A 24,293-nucleotide genomic window follows, 5' to 3' on the forward strand; every position below is an offset into this window, starting at 1 on the left:
ATTCTTTCCATGGTTGGAAACTAGAGCCAAAGATGGTACCATAAGGCAACAGAGATAGAGGACTAAAGTTCTTCTGGTCCAGCTTCTTTTATTCTCTTCCCAATGTTTCTCATCTTCAAAAGGTAGCAAAAACATTGTACCTTAAACACCCCAGTTTCTCAGCACCAAAACTCTGAAGTTTTGGCAAGAATTGAAAACCCTGAAGTTTTGAAAGAAGTAAGGCAAAAGGGGGATAGCTGGACAGTTCTAAGAGAAACCAAAGTATTGCCATACCCAAAACAACAATCTTGCAGCATAATTTCATATTTGCTTAGTCTTTGAAACACTGGAATTTGAGAAAATGAATATTGCTTTTTTATAGTAATATGCTTTTTGCCTAAAAAAATTCAAATTTAAAAGACATGACCATGACCAGATCTTGCCTCTTCTACTTTTTAGGACTACCTCTGGTTTAGAAAAACTGGTGAAATGTGCATAGGCTTATCGTCTCTCCATATCTATTCTTGGTCTGTCTGTCAGAAGTAAAACACGATTTTTCTCAGTAAGTTCTTCAGGGCTCCTTTTACCTGAATGCTGCTTTCTTCATCTTCCCGGGGTGATTGTGCAGGCATGACTTCCACATCTGAATTATCAGATGAGGTATTACGCTTTCTCTTCTTACCCACCACAGGAGTGATGGTGCTAAAAAGGAAAAACCAAATTCAGTTACAGTGAAGGCAAGGAAAATTTAGGAATAAGAAAATATAATTAATCTAAACCATCACGTACAAAGTCTCCAGGCATAAGTGTCTAGATCTTCAGTCTGTGGGACACACAGCTATTGAGCAGCGTGTTTGAAAAAAGAAGACATTAGGGTTTCTAAAATACCAGCTGACCTTTACACCAGATCTGACAAATCTGTTACCACTGTATTCACAAATACCTGAAGAAAGGTAGAATAACACAGCAGAATGAATTCTTGACTAAGAATTACAAGGCCTTGTTTTAGTTCCAGTTCTGTCACTAGCTGGGCATTAGTTTCGTAAGTAGCAAACACTGATGATAACATCTGGCCTGACAGCTGTTGAGGATCAAGTAAGATACCAGATATGAAACTTGCTTTTTAAAGCTGAAAAATCCTGTACAGATATGAAGCATTATTATAATTACACCACAAAGCCTGAAGAATCTCAGGGAGTGGAAGCTAGAGAGAAAGGAGTGAAGCTACAAGACACGGAAGGAATTCTTGCCAATTGTGACAAGAATTATGTGGCAAGCCATGGTTCTGTCAAGACTGCTTAAGGCTGACAGTGGCTGCTGAAATCTTCCCCAGTTCACAGAGGAAATGTAAGAACAGGGCAGCTATGTCTACAGCAGCTCTCTTTTACTGGTGTGGGTGGTAGGAGGCTAGTGAGAAGTCTTCCACACAATGGTGATACAAAATCGGGAAGAATATAGAAAAACACAGGCACAGCTTTTAAATGTAACCCCTAACACAAGACTGGCTATCTTTCCCGTGCCTTGGTGTTCACTTGGGACAGAGAAAAGAAAGGCCTTATTATCTTCTAATGATAGAGAGACCACCTTGAGCTTTGTAGCTGCTGAATACAACACGAATTTTAAGATGTATGCACTATCCTCAAATGTTCCGTCAAAAGAGCAAAGGGTGGTACTTACTTTAGCTTACTCTTGCCCTTGGTTTTGGAGGTACCAGATGTTTTGCTCTTCTTTGGCTTTTCTTCCTTGAGCCTCTCCCCACTGCTCTTCTTCCTGCGTTTCTTTTCACCCTCCTCCTCAGGCCGAACGCTAGGCAACTCATCCTCATTCAGGACTCGAGGTATGTTCTGTTCGCCCCGGGCACGGGCCCTAGCAATGGCCTCCGCTACAATCCGATTTGCTTTCTCTTGCTTCTTCTGGTGCTCCAGCCTACGGTTTTCCTCGATTCCCGTCTTGCCCCCCGTATGAGGAGCAGAGCTTGCTGGTGAGGACAGAGCTGCCACTTCACTGGCACTTAGAACTTTAACTACGGAGAGCCCAGAAGAGGCCCCTTGGGAAGAGCCGGCCTACAGAAATAAAGACACTAAAATTTCAACATGCTTGTAGCTGAAAAACCTGAATAAAACAACTCTGAAGCAGGTAGGCTAGAAATGTCAGTTCTCTAATTCCTCAAGAACCTGACTCAGACCAAGTCTTACTGAACCTAGAGACACATTCCCCCCGCCCCCCCCCCAAAAAAAGTGTTTTTTGGTGGGATGCAGATGAGAAAAGGCAAGAACTGTGCCAAATTAACCTTCAATATACTTAAGCCATGCTCCTAATGTCAATACTCATCTCCATAATTCCAGAAAATTTTCAAACAATACAACCAACACTGGTCTCTAGGCTAAAGGTAAAAAAATTCAAATTCTACTCTTGGCCTACCTTCATCTCCCTGGGGGTGAGAGGAAGGACAATCACTTGGCCTCTTTAAGGCTATTTCTTTATGTTTCAAATGAGAGGATATTTCCAGTCATTTTCATTTCACAAGAACATTAAGAAAAGATTGTAAATGAAACGGTTCAAAGACAAATACCAGACAATCATCTCTGATCCCAAACCCAATAATAACCCTCAAATCTTTTCATGATGTAATTACAACAAGGTTTCCACGGGTGAAGGAACTAAAAGTCTGCATGTCACTTCAGAGGTATGAACCTAGACTGGCCCCACGTTCAACAGTGAGTGACTGCCGAGGGGAACAGCCAGGGACTAAGGGATGTGCTTCCCTTCTTCACTATGGAAGTCTCACCTGGGGCTGCAGCACCACCTTGAGCGGTACTGAAAGTCTCTGTCCCGGGCCCTGCCCTGGTCCCATTATCTGAGCCTGCTGCACAGAGGAAAGAGCCACTGGCTGGGCTGAGGATGGCTGCTGGGGCTGTGGCTGCGACGACGGAGGCTGCGGTACAATCTGGATCTTCTGCTGTGGCGGCTGCACCTGCAGCTGGATAGTCACTACTTTGGCCGGCTGCCCCTGGGCATTCTTGGCTTGCGTCAGGGCTGCCAGCTGGTTGCCCTGTAACACTATCTTGCCTGGCAGACTCCCCAGCACGACGTGCCGGTGTCCTTGGGGACCTCCAGACTGTGGCTGCTGGAGGACCAGCGTGATGCGTTTCGATTCACCCTAGAGTGAAGAAAGGAAATTGCAAGAGAGGTAGAACATTAAAGAATGGCAGACCCCTTAACGTTTACACCAGTTTTCCTCATCCTAGAGTTACAACAGCTGAGGGTCAGAAAGCACAGTATAATTCCTTCTGTTCATCCTCCTGTCTTTCCTGATAAGATCTTTTCTATATAACCTCTGCCCAGCGGGTATCAAGCCTGTTCCTGAAAAACTGTTGGGAGGCTCGCTCTATTGCTATGGCAGTCATTCCATTTTCTGGAAATCTATTAGAACAAAAGTCTATACTGAACTGAAATCCACCTCCTTATAGCTTCTCTCCACCAATGCTACTTATCTTAATACTGTCTTCCCCTCCCCCCAAACTCTTCTGGCCCTTGATTCAGAGACTAGAGCCTCTATTTTCTTATACTAGAAACTAGCCTTTTCACTGGGCAAAGTCAGAGGAGGACAATCTTAGTAATAAGAACAGGGGAGAGATACACATAGCTTCCGTAAGTCTTGCAAAAAATAAATGTAGTTTTCCAAAAATGATTCTTGTTCCCATTGCATCCTATATTACTCATATAACTTTATATCATACATTATTATGAGTTCTTGTTTAAGGTCTGTTTTTCCTGGCAGACTGTGAGCTCTGTAAGGACAGGGACTGTGTCTATCTTGTTCAGCACCAGCTAGGCACAGTGTGAATATGTAGTAAGAGCTCAAAAAAATACATTAACACTAACTGCTTCCACCTAGTAAGTGATAAATACAATGCTGTCAATACTAACTGATAAAAAGTAAAGATGGAATTTAAACAGGATTTCCTAGAGACAGCTCTCCTGTGCTTGCTCTCACACAGTTGCTGGGCCCTCTACTAAACCAAAATTCACCTCCCCCTTTCACTCAAGTCACCTGGGTAGGTGTAGAGGTCAGTGTAACTGCAGGCTTCAGTGGGGGCCCTGTGGCCCCAGGGTTTCCAGCAGGAGCTGAACCCTTAACTGGCTGTAGGACCAGCTGCTTTACTGGTCGGCTGGGCTGGACAATGCGCTGAACAGTAGCCTGGTTCCCAGGGACCTTGGCGGCCAACACTGTATTACCAGAGACAATGGAAACACCAGGTCGAAGGGGAGTGCCGGTTAGCACTTTGGTAAAAGTGACTTTTCCACCATTGGCTGTGCCAGCCACGAGGGGCTGAGCTGTGCTGGTGATACCTTGGGCCTGAATTTGTGCCACATGGGCACCAGTGACTGAGGAGCTGGGTGGGGCCTTAAGGATAACAATCTTAGGGGCTGACTGAGGTGGCTGCCCTCCAGCACTACTGGAGGGAACAGCTGTGGCAGAGACACCCATGAAAGGATTCCCTTGGCTCAGGATCTCCTGGCTCTTGGAGACCTGCAAAAGTCCTGACGTTGGCGTCGGTGTCTGTAAGACAGGTGGGGCTGGCTGCTCTTGGCTGACGGGCTGAGTGGTATAATCATGCAAGGTTAAAGATTCTGGAGCTGGAGCTGTCGATTCTTTGGGAAGTTCTGTGGGGGCTGTTTCCTCTGGTGGGGGGACCAAGTCACTTGCTGATGAATTCCCCACATCACCACCTCCACCATCCTGGTTCATCTGATCCAAGGAGTCCAGAGAGCTTGGCAGTCCAAGGGCTTCCTCAATAGGGTCTTGTGTAACCTGATTGAAGCTGTCATCAGTAAGAGAGTCCAGGCCAAATAAATTTGGGTCATCAAACAGATCCATGATGGGGTCTGCCATCTTGGGAAAGCAATGGGGGTTACTTCCCCAAGGTTTAAGGAGGGAAGGGGAGGGGGGGTAATGGCTCTCCCCTCCCCTCCCCTATTAAGAAAAAAATGTACACAATGGAAGAGGACTACTCTTCAGGTAAAGAGGCAAGAAACAAGTGCATGTCAGATTGTCCTGACCTTCATGGAGCAAGATGGCTAGGTCTTCAGAGGAAGATGGTGGAACTCCTGTTGTAGGAAGACAAATGACAAATAAGCAAAGTAGGTGACCTCAGGGAAAATTTCTAGCCTTAATATCAAATAGCATCAAAATAATAAGAGAAGAGGGAAATGTGAGGTAATCTGAGGACAGAGACACAGCGGAAAGAACATCCACATTTCTGCTTTAAAACTAAAACTAAAAAAGAAAAAAAGAAACAATCCAACGCCCTTTTGGGGCTCTTACACACTTTGAAGCTTCTGTCTGTCAAGATCATTCAGCTATCTCTGTCCATTTCTTTTAATAATTATCATTCTTAGGTAGAGATCAGGAAATTTACCATTCATTCACCTTCTATTTCAGGTTCGTAAGTTGACAGAACTTAACAATATACCAGCAATACTTCAGTGAATATAGCTAAAGCCTTCTGGATATACTGTATTTTGTAAGTTTCCCTTGTATTTTAGATACTTTTACTTACTACTGGCAAAAATAACCACCTTTAACCAAGCTTATAGTATAATCTTACCCAGGAAGTTTCACAAACTTCATTCTACCTAACCTATCAATGAATCGATACGTAGTGTTTCTGTTATGACGTCCCCTCCCCACTTTCTCATATTTAAGATCAAAAACTTCCTTTGCAAGAGATTCAAAGAATTCTACAATTTCATTCTAGTTTACATTCCCAACTTTCAGTCTCATCACTTCCTATGCTCTCATCACTTCCCATATATACCCTACATTCCAGTCCAACTAGAAAATACAGTTCCCTTAATGACATTCCTATCTGCATGACTTTGCCTATTATGCTGTAGTTTCTTCCTGGAACATCCCCACCACGCTCCTCCCAAACTTCTCTTCCAGCTAAAATTTCTGACACCCTCAAAGGTCTTCTACTCCACAAGGTGAGCCCTGAACCTCCATAAGGTGAGCAATTTTTGATGACTTGGTCCGTTCACCTTCTTTAAATATCCACAGTGTTGTCTGCACCTTATTTAAAGCACTTATATTTAACATTTTATTAAAATGGTAAGTTTCTTGTCCATTTCCTCTGAAGGCCCAAAAGGTTCTTTTGTGCAAATTATAAAAAGCTGCCTACTCAAGATACTTGTTTGCCATCTGCTGGAAAACTGTCATACTAAACATATTATCTATGATGATAGTGAACACCTGCAATGCACACCTTGCACAACCCTGCATGGTGGCCCAGCTCCTCTTTCCCCGAGAAAGAAGAGTTTCTGAATGGTGGGGACCACGTCTTATTCATCTGTGGATCCCTAAAGAACCAGAAGAATATCACATACACAATAGCTACTCAAAAAAAATTTAATGAATTAAAGTATTTGCTTGCATTGTCTGGAATGAACCATTCAGTCCTTAGAGAAACTAACTGTTATTCCCTGATTCCAAGATGAGACAGCAGAATACTTCCTATCTTGAAAAACTGTCCTACAAATAACTGAAATTATGTTTACTAAATCCACATCTGGGGCTTTAAGTTCATAAAATGCTGGGAAAAGGAAAAACTAAGACAAGGAATTATAAGTACATCACCACCTAACTAAACTATATGAAAGTGTAGTATCTGTTCTTTGTATATGATATCAATATTTGTCAATCCAGAAAAGCCTTGCTTGATAATACCATTTCTCCTAACTTTTAGAAGATATCAGAGGAGAAATTTGTCAGTGACACAGTACAGACTTGACTGAAGAAGGCTCTTCCACACAACCCCCAAACTTTTTTTCCCCTTTCCTTAACCCATTCCAGTTATCCTTGTAAAACAATATAATGTGGGTAAGTAGCCCAGAAAATCAGACATAGATAAGAGACTCATCAGTAGTTGGCACATCAGTCAAAATTACAAAGCATACATGGCATCTCCACCAATGTTAAACAAGATCTTCCTAGCTTCAGTAATTGTATACCCTTCACATCTCAACCAGGGTCCGTATCACTTCCCACTCCTGGTTAAACTATTCCACTAGCTCATTCCAGCCTCTCCTATCTAACACCTGCCCCAAAGTAACTCAAAATGGTGATCTGAAGAGTTATGGATAGGACTTCCCTGGTGGCACAGTGGTTAAGAATCCGCCTACCAATGCAGGAGACACGGGTGCGAGCCCTGGTCCGGGAAGATTCCACATGCTGCGGAGCAACTAAGCCCATGTGCCACAATTACTGAGCCTGTGCTCTAGAGCCCGTGAGCCACAACCACTGAGCCCGTGTGCCACAACTATTGAAGCCCACACACCTAGAGCCCGTGCTCCGCAACAAGAGAAGCCACCGCAATGAAGAGTAGCCCCCGCTCGCCACAACTAGAGAAGAGCCTGCATGCAGCAACGAAGACCCAATGCAGCCATAAATAAATAATTTTTTAAAGTTATGGGTATTTCTTAATTTAATGAAAATCTACTCAATAATTTTATCGATTTTCTCAACACTACCATCAGCTGTTTTCTAGTTATGCCCTACTTTGCCACCTATTATCTTTCACCTCCTATTCACTGTCAGAGAAGTTACACTAAATATCTAACAGTTAAATGTCACAAAAAAAATACAGTGAGGGCTTCCCTGGTGGCGCAGTGGTTGAGAGTCCACCTGCCGATGCAGGGGACACGGGTTCGTGCCCCGGTCCGGGAGGATCCTACATGACGCGGAGCGGCTGGGTCCGTGAGCCATGGCCGCTGAGCCTGCGCATCCGGAGCCTGTGCTCCGCAACGGGAGAGGCCACAACAGTGAGAAGCCTGCGTACCGCAAAAAAATAAAAACTAAAAATATAAAAACTACAGTGAAAGTTTGCACTAACTAAAAGTTTATGCTGATAATAGTTTATAACCTGCCTTTTCTTCCATGGGGTATTTTGTCCTTTCCAGGACTCCTTGCTATTTATTCACCCAAATGCTCTTCCTTCCCTCCCTCCACAACAGCCCAACGTCGGAGAGAGAGAGAGATCTCATTTTTTAATGGGAGAAACGAGGCTAATAGCTTCTGAAATATTTCCTTACTTCCATATGACTCAAGTATAAGTTTTTAAAGGTCAATGCACTTATCATTTATCTCCCTTCCCAATTTTTGGACCAAATTTCTGCTTCTCCTGGGTCAGTCGGGGCCCAATAATTTAAAAACCACAGCATCAAGTCACACTACTTCTCAGTCCCATCCCATCAACTCACCTCTACTGACCTAATTCATCTTGTACAATTTTTTTAATCCTAGTCTCCAGCTTCTTTTTTAACTCATATCTTTAAGTTGTCCTTGACTCTCAAAAGAATAAACCTTCTCCAAACATATCTCCAACTTTCTTCACCCCTCCTTCTGTTCCTACTTATGGGTTATCCTGGCTATACCCATGTCTGGCCTACTCTACCAAGTTCATCTACCCCATGGTAGATGAGCTTGGTAGAATTCTCTTTCCATGGTTCAAACCCTGGTAATAAAAATAAACAGATGTTGGACTTCCCTGGTGGCACAATGGTTAAGAATCCCCCTGCCAATGTAGGGGACACGGGTTCGAGCCCTGGTCCGGGAAGATACCACATGCCACGGAACAACTGAGCCGGTGCGCCACAACTACTGAGTCTGCACTCTAGAGACCGTGAGCCACAACTACTGAAGCCCGTGTGCCTAAAGCTTGTGCTCCGGAACAAGAGAAGCCACCTCAACGTGAAGCAGTCCCTGCTCACTGAAACTAGAGAAAGCCTGTGTGCAGCAACGAAGACCCAATGCAGCCAAATATAAATAAATAAATAAATTTATTAAATAAATAGATGTTAAGCACTCAAATATACAAAACCCTTAATATATCCCTAAGTAAAGCAACTGCCTAGATAAAGAAATCATAGCAAACTTTAATCATATTGAGAATGAAAGGCCAGTCTTCACCTACCACTGCCCCAAAGAGGAACATATGTATATGCTCAAAAGGAAAGACAGAGAGCTTGATGGTTGCACTTAATCACTTTCCATAATTCCAAACTAATGAGTAGACTAACGACAGAAAATCTTGGGGGGGAGGGAGGGAGAGGGGGAGAAGTAGAACTAACTAGTAAGTTAAGGTTAAAATCCAAGGCCACCCATCTAAAACTTCCAAATAACAAGCCAGAGGAATTCTTTATATAAAGCCCTTCATCTCATCGTCTTCTTTAAGGAGAAACTACTCCCTTCCCTTGAAATAAATATAAACTGATGTTTTTTTGCAGCTTTATCATCTTTAATGTAGTTCTTCTGGGTTTTCTTAGAAACCTAGAGTCCCAACTCTCCTGTTCTTATTTTAATGTGTCTCCCTACCCTTGCCCATTTCAATAACAACTTGTGGGTCCAATCATAAAAGACTTAGTTTTAATTCTACTCTATACTTTTCCATCTCAATCTCCCCATACCTTTCAACAAAGCAGTGATTCTCAACTGGGAGATGGAAGGTATGCAAAGTTTGAAAATGTGCATTCGGTGTTATAATTTTATATTTGTCAAATGGAAAAGGAAAACATCTCATTGTTTAGGTTATTTATATTCAATAAAACTGGACAACATGGGTAGGGGTGGGGGGCAGAAAAAGAAGTATGCCTGGTTTGGAAGGATTATCGACATCTCTGTGATGGGGTAAGATTTCTTATGGTCTCTCAAAAGGGAGTTTATCATATTCTTTATGACGGATGAGAAACACTGCAACAGAAATTAGTCCAGCTGTCTAAGACATAAAATTATATAAACTGAACTACAGACATCCATTCTCCCTTTACAGATTTCTCTGTACTATCCATCCTCTTAGAAGATAACAGATGAATGCCATATTGACAAAAACTGATCTTTTCTGGGGGGTTAATATGCACTTTTAGAAAGTAGCAGCCATGCCCACTTAACCTCTAACTGCTCAAAGAACAAACTATTTTACTTCAAAGTATTAATCTTGTTATTGGAAACTGTATCCTTTCAAGAGGATCAGCATAGGCAGGCAGGCAGACATAAACACGATATGGAAACAAGATGGGTAGAAGCAGTCTGAAGAAACCCCTTGAAAATAAAATAAATCAGAAGGCTTAAAATTAAAATCACCAACATAATTTTAAAAGAGGAGGATTTAAAAACTGTATCATGGAGACATTTGTGAAACCCAAAGGGTCTCAAATCTTATAAAGAAATGGGAAATAAACATCCAAGGTGAACAGAATCACAATTTAGGGTCAGCAAAGGATCAGAATGGAGGGACACAGACCATAAGAAATAGAGCTATTAACTTGGAGCCACTCAGGAGATTCTCCTCACGAAGGTCGAGATCCTAGGCCATTTTCTCTATCTTCACCATTCTCAATTCCAAATGTGTGGCTACTCTGTTTTTGTTTTCCCAATTACAGAAAAAAGCACTCAAACCTCAGTCAGGAGTATGGACATTTGGGGCAAACATGGCTGGTAAAGTGAGTCCTTCTGAATAAACAGGGAAAGCAAAATAGGCAACTATGAATGTTAAAAGCATGTTCGTATGTTCAAGGGGTAAAGGAGAAACTACAGAAATTATATGTACTCATGTGGAAGGGAAGGGGCAAGGTAAGGAAGTGCGGGGTTGACGGAGAGGGAGACGCGACTGGGGGCGGGGGTGGCGGGGACCCGGGTACAGTACCTGCTCATACTGCCAGGGCTGGTGCCAGTAAGGCCCACACAGCAGAGGAGGGCGATGTCGGGCAACTGGAGCCCCCAAAATGGAGGTGAGGTACATGCTCTTGAGGGAGTGAGCTAGCGGGGTGCCCTCCAGGGTGGGGATGGCCAAGACGGGAAGATGCGGGGTGGGGGGGTGTGGATGCCCGGGTGGGAGCAATGTGAGGGTGGAAGCTACAGGCGGGAAGGCCCGACTAGCCCTTAAGTAGAAAAAGAGCTGTGCCTCACCCCAGCAAGGTAAGAGAGGTGCCTTTACCTGCAGCGGCCGTGGGGGGCCGGTTCGCCCCTCTTGCTGTCTCTCCAGCACCAGTTCCCCCTCCTCCAGCGCAGCCTAACTTCATGCTCCTGCCCGCCCCGCGTCTTCATTGGCTAAACTTCACTGCCACTCACCACAGGGGCAAACACGCAAAACAGCGCAGTGGGCGGGACTAGGCAGAGCTTCCCCCTCCCCCGCCACCGCGGGGTTAGGTTGAGAGCGCACGGAGAGGCCTATCCGGTTTCCAGGGCCGAAGCGAAGCCTGCAGCTTGCTTGAAAAAAAAAAAGGAGCCTGGCCAGCAGAACCGTCTCAAGCTGCGGGAAACTAGTCCTGGCGATTAAATTCCCCCACCACCTACACTGTTTTCTGCACACCAAAGAGCGTAAACTCGGGAGGGAGGGTTCCACACTAGGCCAACTCCGCCTCCCTCTGAATCCCCTGCCTTCTAGCAGCACTGTCAACTCCTCTGCTGTAGTGACTGCACCTTCTCCCACGACCCATTAAAAGGGGCCAAATCTTCCGTCCATCATGGGAGTGAGTCAGCCCAATTGCTGGAACATGGGGCCTTTTACTCTTAAAAGATAAAGCGCTCTCTCTGCCACAAGCCAAACTGCATTCTTGATAGCAATGAAAAACAGCCATGAGACGTATAGAGGAAACTCTTAAGTAGCTCTGAAGTTCAGTCTTGCTAAAGTGTAAATCACAAAGAAGAAATCAGAGGGAGATAAGATTGAAGGTATAGGTAAGGGCCAGACCCTTCAAGGAAAGAGCCTTGAACGCCATGTTAAAGCATTTTCTTCTAGTGGATGAGGAGCCACTGAAACATGGAACGACATAATCAGAAATGCATTTTAGTTGGCTAACTCTGGCTGTTTGATAGAGAATAGATTTGGGGGCTGATGTAACAGAGGACACAGAAGTAGTCAGGGGGCTGCTGTGGTAGTCCAGAAAAGAGTTGTATTGTGGATGCTTGCTGATTTTTTTTCCTGCTTCCCCCTTCCTATATTGGGAGAATAGCACAAGGTTAAAAGTCTTCAATGGAAGAGTGGATCTTAATCCCCACTATAGAGCTGGGATGGGTGGGTGGGGGTACTGAAATGAGGGGCAGAATCCCATCTCCTCTTCCTGTCGGAGAAGAAGTACGCACATGACCTAGCCTAGTCTAAGTGGACACTGCTGTGGAAAACCTTGACTTTTCAGTGGTAATACAAAGATCCAGAACCAACCAGTTAGACAATACTCAGCAATGTCAGACACTGGAATTCTGCAGCATCATAGACTGTTCAGTGCTATGATCCTGGCCACGTTCTCCATGTTTCCAACTTCCCTTGGTTTCAGATCATTTTCTAAATCAGATTCTCTAGCATTCCCACTGATTTTGTGAGCTACACAATATCCTTCGAATATGTTCCCCTTCTGCTTAAGTTAGCCAAAAGATGATTTCTGTTGTTTGCAACCAACAAGATGATTAGAGCCTGAATCATAGCAATGTGGTTCAAAAGGTAATGATAGGAAGGCAAGGCCAGAGTGGAATAATACTTAGGGGATAAAAACTGGTAAAACCTAGAGTTTACAGGGAAAGATGAGTTCAGCCATGTTTAGTCTGAGTTACCTATAGCATGTTAAGTAGTGATATTCAATAAAAGGTTGGATTATAAATATAAAAGTTGCCTTGGTGACAGAGTTATCAGTATCAAAATAGTAGTTTTAAGAGTGGAGATTACCCAGGTAATTACTCTGGGTAATCAGAGCTAGTATATGAAACACTGCACCAATACTGTTGGGGAGACAACAGAGAATGTGAGGGGTCTGTGAAGAACTGGATGTCCATTCCAAAGAGAGCAGCTGCTATTCAGCTCTAGTTAAGTGTTGCCATATGGAAACACACATCCAAGATTGAAAGAGAACTTCAGGTTTTTCAAAAGCCAGAAATACAGAGTTTTACGTAAATCTTCTGGGTTTTAAATGCAGACAACTAATTTTTTTTAATGTTTTAAACACTATGCGTTAGAAAAAACACTTAGCTGGAAACCCCCAAATTTGAGATTTTCGGTGTAGGGTGAAAAAAGCTAAAGAGGAACCCAAGAGAACATCAGGATTTAAGAATCAGAATAAGCCACACCTACTAAGCAGGTAGAGAAGGCAAAGCTAGAGAAGCAGAGATTGCAATATCACCGAAGCAAAGACAGTAGAGTATTGCTGAGGGAAAGAGCGATCAATTGCATTGAACAAAGCAAAAATGTCCAATAATATAAGAACTTTAAAATGTCCATTGGATTTAATGCATCTCTACTTTTCACTGTCAAGCTAAGAGTAACCAGTCCCATATGAGCTTTCATAGTACTTTTGTTAAGTACTCTTTGGGGATAATTATCTTCTACGTCGTATTTTAGTTTTATTTGTATGTGGAGGTATGATGAGCTTAAAGTCAGAGGGATCTGGGTTCAAATTTCTGTCCCACTAAGTAAATAAACCTTTCCGAGTCTAGTTCATTCCTCTGTACATAGGGGGCTCAAATTACAGGGCCATTAGTGAGGATTAATGAAACATCTCGCACACTTCTTGGTATGTAACCACTATTTCTAGGAGGTACTCAACGAATGTTGCTGGATAGACTATTTAGAAAAAACTTTTTCCCAGTGTCTCTACCTACCTTGGAGATGCTAGGCAGCCTTAGAGGGAATCACCACCCACATGAATGGCCTTCAAAATAATTCATTAATTTCAGCAGGCTAATATCTATTGAGTTTGAATATGCACTGTAGCCCTTGCTTCCTCTACATTAAATCTAAATTACAGCAAACAGGAATAACTATATTTATTTTTATTTTTTTTTGCGGTACGCGGGCCTGTCACTGTTGCAGCCTCTCCCGTTGCGGAGCACAGGCTCTGGACACGCAGGCTCAGCGGCCATGGCTCACGGGCCCAGCCGCTCCGCGGCATGTGGGATTTTCCCGGACCGGGGCACGAACCCGCGTCCCCTGCATCGGCAGGCGGACTCTCAACCACTGCGCCACCAGGGAAGCCCCAAGAATAACTATACTTTAGATTCTAGCGTCTAAAGATCATGTTCAACTAACCGGCTTCAGTCAGCCTAACCTGCTATAGATGTTCTAAGTCACTAGCATCCAACTTTGAGTCGTGAGAGACCTAAATTAAAACTCTCAGGGCGCCAAGGAAGGGTCATAAAGATTTCAGAAACACCCCTGCCGCCCAAACACTTTTTTCGAACGGCTTCCAGGACACCACACTTTTCTGATTTTCATTCTACCTCTCTGGCCAATTCTCCTTTGCTATTCTTCTCCTCTACCAGCCTTTAATTGTTGAAGTTCACCAAGCTTTGGTCCTAGGCCTTCTTTTTTTTTCATTCTATACTTTCTTTTCAAGAATGTGTAATTCACGTACAAGGTCTCAACTCATTATTTTCTTCAACAAACTATCTATACACTTACCTCTCTCATTTATATCTCTGGGCAAGACGTCTGAACTCCAGGCCTGTTTATTCACTTGCTTACCCAATAGCTCTTCCTGGTAGTCTCTCCAGTCTCCCTGGCTGACCCACTCGTCCAACTCTCCCCGTAAGAGGCTTATTACCTCAAGGAGACTGATTCCTTGGTAGTCTCCTCCATCCACACCACCACGCGCGCACACACACAGAGGATAATCATCCTCCAGCATCTCCTATTCAGTCATGACTGTAGAGACCAGAAACTCTCTTCCTTACCACCCCTATCCAATATTTTAAAATCCTACCTTTACCTCCTAAACATCCCTCAAATCCATCCACTTCTGCCCCTACTACCATTCTGGATCAATTTACCATCCTCACTTCCCTGGACTATTGCAATCGCCTTCTAACTGGTTCCCCATCGATTTTGCCTATTTAATTCTTACTTATCCTTCAAAGCCTATTTCAACATCGTCATTTCAAAGAAAAGCTTTCCCTGAGCTCCCAGACAAAAAACAGCCAAACTTGTTGAATGTACATTACGTACCTGGCCCTCTTCTAAACAATGAAAATGCATCAGCAGTTTCAATTTTCTTAAACTTGAAATAACTATATTTTACAGATGAGGAAACTGAGGCACAGAAAGATAAGCAATTTGCCCAACATTCCACGGCTAATGAAAAGTGGTGCCAGATTCAAATTTAGGCAATGTGGCTTCTGAAGTCACATTCTTTTTTTTTTTTTTTGCGGTACGCGGGCCTCTCACTGTTGTGGCCTCTCCCGTTGTGGAGCACAGGCTCTGGACGCACAGGCTCAGCAGCCATGGTTCACGGGCCCAGCCGCTCCGCGGCATGTGGGATCTTCCCAGACCGGGGCACGAACCCGTATCCCCTGCATCGGCAGGCGGACTCTCAACCACTGCGCCACCAGGGAAGCCCTGAAGTCACACTCTTAACCACCCAACTATACTATGGTGTAGACTACATGCCCCTATTACAAATTCTCTTGTAACATCCATAATTTCTCTTTTGTAGTAGCCTGAATAACATTATATAATTCATTGTTTGATATCCATCCTCCCCCACCCCCATATTAGAATGCAAGTTGCACAAGGGCAAGGCCTGTGTATGACTTATTACAATATTTCCTTGGCTTATCAGGTGGTAAAAGGCACTCAGTGTACTTCTGTGAAGGAATGCATTTTCAACTTCCAGCCAAAGGTGTGTGGTAGTGGGGCTGTGGAGGGGTAATGCGGAACTATCTGACCAAAACCAAGGGCTTCTCCAGACTGCTGAGATAGTAAACAGGCAGTGGCACATTTCCTACCAGAAACATTCAGAAGAGGCATCACAACATCTTAAGCATCTTCACTTTTTAGGACCTGTAGCAGACACAGCTTTCAGGTATAGTAAAAGAAGCTGCATCCAATACACATAAAAGACTATTTTCTATAGTGTGGTAATTACTATTGAAAGCAATGAAATTTCAGTTATCTCCTTTAGGCTTGGGACCATAAAGCCTCAGTGGTGACCAATTTGAAACTATGGCAAGAAGTGAATGGATGAAACCATACCCATATGACTCAAAAATAGGGCATGGATTCATTCTTAAGTCAGCCTCATTGTAGATTTTTTTCCAGTAAAACTCTGGAGTTTTGGTCTAAGTCTGAAGACAGAATGTAAGAAACTAATTTTTAACGATCACTGGGGTCAAGTTAGACTGGATCTGGAGAAGTTCCTCTTCACTGGCACATGTTCACCAAGGTGAAAATAATAGTCTAGGTTCTAGATGAGGAATATCTAACTGGATTAATATATCTACCTTGTGTGACACCACTTTTGGACATCCAGCGTAAATAATGATATACATAATTTTTTTTTACTGAGGTAATACTGGTTTATAATGTTACATAAATTTCATGTGTACAACATTATTTTTCTACTTCTGTATACACTACAGCGTGCTCACCACCACAAAGTTACTTTCCATCCATTGCCATACAGTTGATCCCCTTTGCCCATTTTGCCCTCCCGCCATAATATATATATTTTAGGTAAGAGTCCTGTTCCTCTTTATGCTCTCCCACACCACCCTCGCATGCCCTACTTTATTGGGCCAAGTATACATATATTTTTTCAGCCTAACAGAAAAATATAAATATTTACTTACTTTTTTTTGGGGGGGGGGCCACACTGCATGGCTTGCACAATGTTCCCCGACCAGGGATTGAACCTGGGCCGCAGCAGTGAAAACCGGGAATCCTAACCACTAGGCCACTAGGGAACTCTTAATTATTTATGAGGGATTGTTTTCACTGCAACGTTTATGCTAAAAAACGTATGTGTGGCTGGGGGGAGAAACACTGTTATTATCACACTTGTGCCTCTAGGCACAAAATGTGACCCAGCGACATGGGACTGATGAAAATTCAGTTGGCTAGTTTGACTTGCATTGGCTAAAAAATTGAGTTATTTGCAAGACTGACCAAGTGATTTTCCTCTGTAGAGCTTGAAATATTTCACATAATCTCATCTTCAAAATAACTAAGTTAAATAAAAGAAACTATTCCTTTTTTTTTTTTTCCTTTTAACAGACAGAAATACAAAGACAAAAAGAAATTTTACATTCTCAAGGTTCTACAACTGCTAAAGACACAGCTTTAACAGGCTATGGAATGCCTACTCGCCTAATGCTGTGGTCAAAGACAGTTCTCCTCCAGGGGTCAGCACTGAATTTCTAAATGTAGCGAGACGATAATGAATGAGGCTTTGAAGTCTGACAGATCAGAGTCCTACTCCTGGTTAAATGATCTAACCTCACTGTCTTATTTTTTCTCTTCTGTAAAATGAAAGTAACATCACATACATTTCCAGAGTTATTGTGAAGATTAAAAGATAATGTACAATGTTTGGCACACAGTAGGCAAATGAAAAGTTTATTATTCCCTGTCCAATAATTTAAAAACTAAAGGTTTTCCTCAAAGCAAAATTACTCCTTAGAGGTTTGGCTGAGCTGATCTGCTAAGCAGAATGGTGGGACACTAAAATAGATGCAAAAGTTTCATAATTAGAATAGCAGGACTGCTGGGCAGGATCAAAGGACTAGTACTACTGTGCTGAGAAAGCAGTATAACCCTTTAACCTCAAAACCACGGAACAGACTTCAACCAGCACGGTGGCTAGGCCAACAGGCAGGTAATTCTATTAATCATTTTTTGTGTTTGTATGAACGATGCCAGTGTCTGAATACTCCATTTACTTCACAATGCCTGCCTGTGGGAACTTACAGTTCTCCAAATGACTAGGCTGTCCCTTGGTAGCTCACATGCCCAGACCCAGGTACCTCAACTTTTGACTCCCATGACTTTCAGGAAAGCAGTGAATGGAAGTGACCACTACCCATATATATTTAATTCTTCAAGGAAAATGTCCCCCCAACAGGAGGCATACCTGAAAAACAGGCAGAAGCACTACACTTTATAGAAGAACTAATGTGTAAATAAACAAAGAATGACTGGGTACTGAGTGGAAGCAATGAAGAATAAAACACTGGGGACTTCCCTGGTGGCACAGTGGTTAAGAATCCACCTGCCGGGCTTCCCTGGTGGCGCAGTGGTTGAGAGTCCGCCTGCCGATGCAGGGGACACGGGTTCGTGCCCCGCTCCGGGAAGATCCCACATGCCGCAGAGCGGCTGGGCCCGTGAGCCATGGCCACTGAGCCTGTGCGTCCAGAGCCTGTGCTCCGCAACGGGAGAGGCCACAGCAGAGAGAGGCCCGAGTACCGCAAAAAAAAAAAAAAAGAATCCGCCTGCTAATGCAGGGAACACGGGTTCAAGCCCTGGTCCGGGAACATCCCACATGCCGCGGAGCAACTAAGTCCGTGCGCCACAACTACTGAAGCCCGCGTGCCTAGAGCCCGTGCTCCGCAACAAGAGAAGCCACCGCAGTGAGAAGCCCGCGCACCGCAGCGAAGAGTAGCCCGCAGCGAAGAGTAGCCCCCGCTCAGTGCAACCAGAGAAAGCCCACACGCAGCAACGAAGACCCAACGCAGCCAAAAATAAATAAATAAATTATTTTTTTAAAAAAAAAGAATAAAACACTTAAAGTTCAGTGTTCATGCAACTTGGTAGCTCCTATTCAAAAATCCTGAAAAATCTTCCCAGTCATTCAGTTTATTTAGATGGATGTATCCCTGATATACATCTGATATCTGTAATAAAACATGAAAATCATAGAATATGTGAAGTATGACTTTCATGTTCTATTACAAAACTGTATTATGATTTGGTTCTAAGTAGGCAGCCAAACTACTGAAATCACTGGTTTCTTCTAGAACCAAAGAGAAATTCCCATATTACTAATGGGACTGGGTACTTCAGAATACCCATGTCCCAAAGGAATAATCCCTAAAGATATAATGTATCCCCAAAGTATGCAGTAGAGGAAAAAAGGGAGGCAGGATATTCCAAAGGTTTCTCTAATGACCATGAGAGACAATTTAAGAAACTCCAAAGACGTTACAGGTCTTGAATATCCTTCCTCTCAGGTGAAATTAAGAATTCAGTTAATACATATTCTTTCTCAGAGAGTTACTGATATAGTTTTAGGAGAACTACAAAACAAAACAAAAAGGTGTTGTTATTACAGAGTTATTAATTACTGGAATATTGGGACATTGCCTAAAGGATTAGAACTATCAGATTTAGGGTGCTGACATACAGTGGAGGAAAGAAGCACAGTTCTCTTATTATCTAGTAATTTCAGTAGTATGTCATTTAATTACTTTTTTAAAATGAAATAAAGTCTGAAAATACCAAATAAAAAGAAGCCATACACAATAAATTTCTCTGGAAATGTACTGAAGGAATAAAATCAGGAATGGTTCATTCTTTCAGTTACGAAGCCAATCTTTTCTTAAAAATTACACATAAGAGTAAGTAATGTTTAAAATCCTTGCTTTGATGTTGAAATATTTTTGTACTTTTATTTGAACATGTTCTGGGAACTCTTTTCAAACAAACTAGTGAGAATATACTTGGAAAGTCTGAATAGGAAGAGGCTAGAACATTGTCTAGGCTTCCTACACTGCTCTACTGCTTGGAATACATTCCTGGATTCATCCCTGCTGAAGGTGAATGCAAAGAAATTATCTATGCCAGTCTTTCTGTTTACGCTAGGCTTTTGATGATCATGTAATGTACATTTGTGGGTAGAAATTAAGTGCTTTATTTTTAAAAGTCTCCTGCTGCGATCCGAAAGCAAGAATGAACACATTTTAAAGTTGAGCATTTTGCTTCATGCGTCATTCAACAACCAAGGGTCTAGTGAAGGATAGAAAGTGACCAGTGACAAAAGGGCAAAAGAAATGTTACCTATTGAAGAGCTTAATGAGAAATCTCAGAGACTACAAAGAGGTGGACTTATTTTGCAATACAGAGACAATGAAAATCTTCAAGACAATATGAATTAGTTTTTTAGGCAAAAAACAGAGCCAAATTACAACTTCATACACGTGTACACACAACACAAAACAGAGGTTAATGCTGGGGGAAGGTTATCCAGGATAAAATTCAAAATGTAATAAATGGTTAAATAAACCTTTAGGCAACAGTATATGGTTCATACAACGGCTTTGTTATATAGAAATACAACTGTTGGGACCTCCCTGGCAGTCCAGTGGTTAAGACTCCACGCTTCTACTGCAGGGGACGCGGGTTCAATCCCTGGTCGGGGAACTAAGATCTCACATGCCGCTCTGTGCGGTCCAAAAAAAACCCAAAAAACAAAAAACAGAAATACAACTGTTACTCGGGTATTAGGCACCAAAGGAAGTATACCTTGAAAATTAGGATCTCTGCATTCTTAAACGGCCTCAAGACAGATGCAAAAAGGGACAATGTAAGTGAATTAAAACAAAAGGCAAAGTGAACAAAATTGTAACAGAAGGATGAAAGGAAGAGCACCAACTCTGTGAGAAAGAGAATAAATAATTAATTAAAGAGCAGATACAAAAAGTTAAACTGAGTAAGATATGAAATGATAGTCTATCAATGGACTGAATGCTAAAAGTAAAATAGTAAATACTAAGTTGGTTACAGTAGTGCAAGGGTAGGTCGAGCAAAGACCTACAGATCAGGGGCTGGCTCGAATGCAACTCCAGAAGTGGAGTGACTTCTAGGGGTGAAGGTAGAGGGTCCAGAAAAATATTTGTCTTCTGTTTATCCTTCAGGTATTAGGCTAAACCTAAGCTCAGAAGATAGCTTAACGCTTGCAGGACTGTGGACAAACAATATCTTCAAAGCATTTAGTATTCATCTGAACATTGTGAAGATGTTACAGTCCTTCCACAGATGAGAATAGCAAATCTCATTCTTTCAGTAAGCAAGCACAGTGCTTGACACCCACAAATTAATCTTAAGAAGTAGTTTTGCCCAGAAATACTGCACCCTTTCCAAAGGAGATGTGTAAAATGGTTTCTTTTAAAGACTAAGCCCCATCGTCATCCTACCTTACCTTCAAAAACTCAACTCTTCACATAAAATGGCAAATTTTTCTTGTTACAAGCAAAACTCTGAAGTGGTCGTTACCACAATACCAATGGGAGAGGCCACAACAGTGAGAGGCCCGCGCACCGCAAAAAAAAAAAAAAAAAAGGCCACATGCACAATATAGATCACACATGGGGAAGGTGACAACCGTGCCAGTACCCATGCACCGCTCCATCAAATCCCTTATCCCAATCCACTACTCTTTTACTACTGCAGTTTTTTTTTGTTTGTTTGTTTGTTGTTGTTGTTTTGAGGTAAGCGGGCCTCTCACTGTTGTGGCCTCTCCCGTTGCGGAGCACAGGTTCCGGATGCGCAGGCTCAGCTGCCATGCCTCACGGGCCTAGCTGCTCCGTGGCATGTGGGATTTTCCCGGACAGGGCCACGAACCCGTGTCCGCTGCATCTGCAGGCGGACTCTAAACCACTGCGCCACCAGGGAAGCCCACTACTGCAGTTTTAAACCTTCCCCCAAGCCTGTCTTTACACACACAGCTACCCTCTCTTTGGCCAATGTCCTTCATCTTGCCTTGCAGACCCACTGGCATACCGCTCTTGCGACCTGACTTCTCAAATAAAAAATGTTGTTTTCCTTGTCATAATTTTTCTTTTCTTTTAAGGGGTGGGATAATCCAAAATACTTGGAATGAGAAGCTTCCCTTGTTCTGGCCCTAAGAGGCTGACGATAGTTTGTTCTGACAACTATTTGTTGATTAATAGAAAAGAAATTCCTAAGCAGAAGACGTTATCTAATGAACTAAGAGAGAACGTTATTCAAATCACAAACTCACCTTCTAGCACCTAAAGTGCCCCACACCAGATAGGACCTCACATGATTCTAAGGATAACCAGTTAGAGAATCCCCGACTGAACTGACAGGTTCAGAACAACATGAAGAGTAAACAATCTGTGGATGCTAATGTGATGGTAGGGTGTAGTAGACAGATAATGCAGCTCCTCTGGTGTTTGGGGCGCTCCACTATGTCTATTCTTTAAAAGAAAAAGACATCAAGTTCTAAGTCTTCGACTTCTGGTTCCCTGTGCTCATTGAAAAGAGATTGGCTCACTAAACATCTATACACCACTATTCACCTCTTCCTTGAAGACCTTAATCATTTAGGACTGACCCTTAAAAGGTAGGAGCTGCTGCATTTGCACAGCTGCTGCAATGGCAGGGAAATTTCCTGCGACACTAGAGCCAGGTAAATAAAGAAATTGCATTCGCTCCGAGGTAGGGGGAGGGGTCTTCTGGCACTGAAGAGTTTACATAATGCAACAGAAAACCAGTGAGCTCTGCAGACTTGTCAATGGAAATGCAAGGCTTGAGCTTCTCTCTTCCCACATCTCTGAACACGTCCAAAAGCCTGCTCTGCTCTCCCAAAGATCCACAGAAATTACACCTAAGAATGTAAAACAATCTGCACAGGCTCACCCCATGCTCTCTTACCCACCTTTATTGCTAAAATGCAAAAAAAAAAAAAAAAAGAGGAAGAAAAAATCCCTAACCTCCCACTTCTGAGTCCAAAGTATGGAGTAACCAAACGGAGCCGGGGAGTTTTCCCTCCTCTGAAGGGGAAAAGAGAACAAGGAGCTGCCTCAAACCTACACGATACCCAGCAATGCAATGACAAGCCCTAAAAACTTCACAGGCGCCGGCGCAGCCCCGTTCACGGCTCGGCCCGACTCGGGCCCCTCGGCCCGGCAGCCGCCCTCTCCCCCGGCCTCTCACAAAGGAGAATGGTTCAGTCCAGAGCATCACCCAGCACCTGATCCCTTACAACTGGGGGACGGGCAGAGGGCGGGGGCGCGAGGAGGAGAATGAGTTATGGAAGCCAATTCTAAGAGCCTCAGCTTTTGCAAAGACTCTTGGACCAGCACTGAGCGGCGGGCGTGAGCGGAAAGCCTACCTGAACAACTCCTGATGCTTCCTTTCCAGCCAGCGTTTCAATTCACCCTTTCGGAGAACAAGGCGCCTTCCGGCGGAGCATGGCCAGCCCTCGGCTCAATCTAGCTTGCTAGTAGTCCATTCTCCCTCGCTCCGCCCAACTACGCTCCCACCCACCAATGGCAGGGCCTACGCCCCGCCTCTTCCAGCAGGGTAGTGTGAGTACTATCCAGGAAGTCTCTTGAGGGTGGGAGGGCCTAAAAGGCTGAGGCAACCACAAATATGCCTGATTGAAAATAAAATTTGGCGGTAGGTCGGCTCTGACGGCTCTCAGTTCACGGACTTTCAGATCTCTCGGCATCTTTTCTTGATCCCCGCCGTTGGGGGCGCTCTAAACGAAAACAACGTTTAGTTACCTGTTTCTGGGAAGCCATCTTGGATCGGGCTGGTGCCTTAGGGCGGGGAGGAGGAAGGAGTGCTTAAGGAATTTGAAGTCCCTTTCGGCGTTCTGTCGGACTACTTAGGTGCAGCCCCCATGTACTGTCCTTTAGATGATCAGAGTATCCCTCAGTCACGATGGGGAGAAAATCTGGAATAGTGCTGAATGCGCTTGGAGGCAGCCCCCACCCTCTCTCTCATACGAGGGAAGCGATCTTGACCAAATCAAAGAAGCAAAAATGCATTCTCGGAATGAGTGGATTTTCCGAGTTCCTGGGATAATCCTCTGGAGACACCTCACTCCTCAGGATATCAGCATAAGATCAACATAGGTTCTGCATCTATTCTAGATGCTTCTAATCCTTATGCTTCACGTGCAAGGTTTCCAGTATTCTTTGACGGTACAGAGTACTGCTAGTCAGTTGGAAATGAACAGGATTCAGGGAAGAATTTCAACTTTTTTTTTTTTTAAAGGCCTAAGTTCATCAATAGACCCAAACTACCTGTGACTACAGATAGAGAGCAGAAGTCTTAAAGGTGAAATTATATGCAAGGAGGAGGGGCATTAAGAGACTGCCTTAGAAACATTGGCTGCAGCGTAATGTTCTAATAACTGCGTTTAAATTGTTAATAATTTTAGTGTAGGTGAAATTCTCTTGCCCTCAATGAGATTTTTCCCGTGTTTTTTTAGTTTAAATCTCTACTGCTATTACAACTTGCTACAAGAAGTTTTTATTTTTTTGAATTATTGAGTGAAGGGAATCTTTCCGTATCATTAAAGGAATTTCTCAAGGAGTAACATTTGCATGGTCATACATGGGAGCTCAGAGACCTTAAGGAGTCACACGAATCAGTATTTTATCGCAGAAGTGATTAAACTTGGCCAAATACATTTCTCTGTATATTGAACAAAATCTGTTGGCCAAATTAAACTTGATGTTAGTATTAGGACTTACCAGAACAATATATCTGTCTGTAAATGCGTAGACAGATATGATCTTAATT

The 24,293-nt window shown here is 43.2% G+C and overlaps 1 protein-coding gene across 6 annotated transcripts in view; it reads right to left on the bottom strand.

Moving 5' to 3' along the window:
* The window catches only part of CHD8 (chromodomain helicase DNA binding protein 8), a 56,600-nt gene extending 33,610 nt beyond the window's left edge, over positions 1-22,990 (bottom strand). For 2 of the 6 annotated variants that reach the window (XM_030844166.2, XM_030844164.2), the window contains exons 1-5: positions 22,873-22,989; positions 4,034-5,091; positions 2,768-3,139; positions 1,657-2,042; positions 567-681 (exon numbers count right to left, since the gene is read on the bottom strand). In XM_030844166.2, the coding sequence (XP_030700026.1) occupies positions 567-681; positions 1,657-2,042; positions 2,768-3,139; positions 4,034-4,876 (1,716 nt within the window). In that variant the 5' untranslated portion in view covers positions 4,877-5,091; positions 22,873-22,989. Of the gene's footprint in view, positions 1-566; positions 682-1,656; positions 2,043-2,767; positions 3,140-4,033; positions 5,092-10,973; positions 11,064-22,872 lie in introns of those variants that run through there. The other 4 variants (XM_070044941.1, XM_030844168.2, XM_030844165.2 and 1 more) reach the window with 4 other exon arrangements.
* Positions 22,991-24,293: the final 1,303 nt, after the last annotated feature.

The sequence above is a fragment of the Globicephala melas genome, chromosome 2 (assembly GCF_963455315.2).
Source record: "Globicephala melas chromosome 2, mGloMel1.2, whole genome shotgun sequence".
Lineage (NCBI taxonomy): Eukaryota > Metazoa > Chordata > Mammalia > Artiodactyla > Delphinidae > Globicephala > Globicephala melas.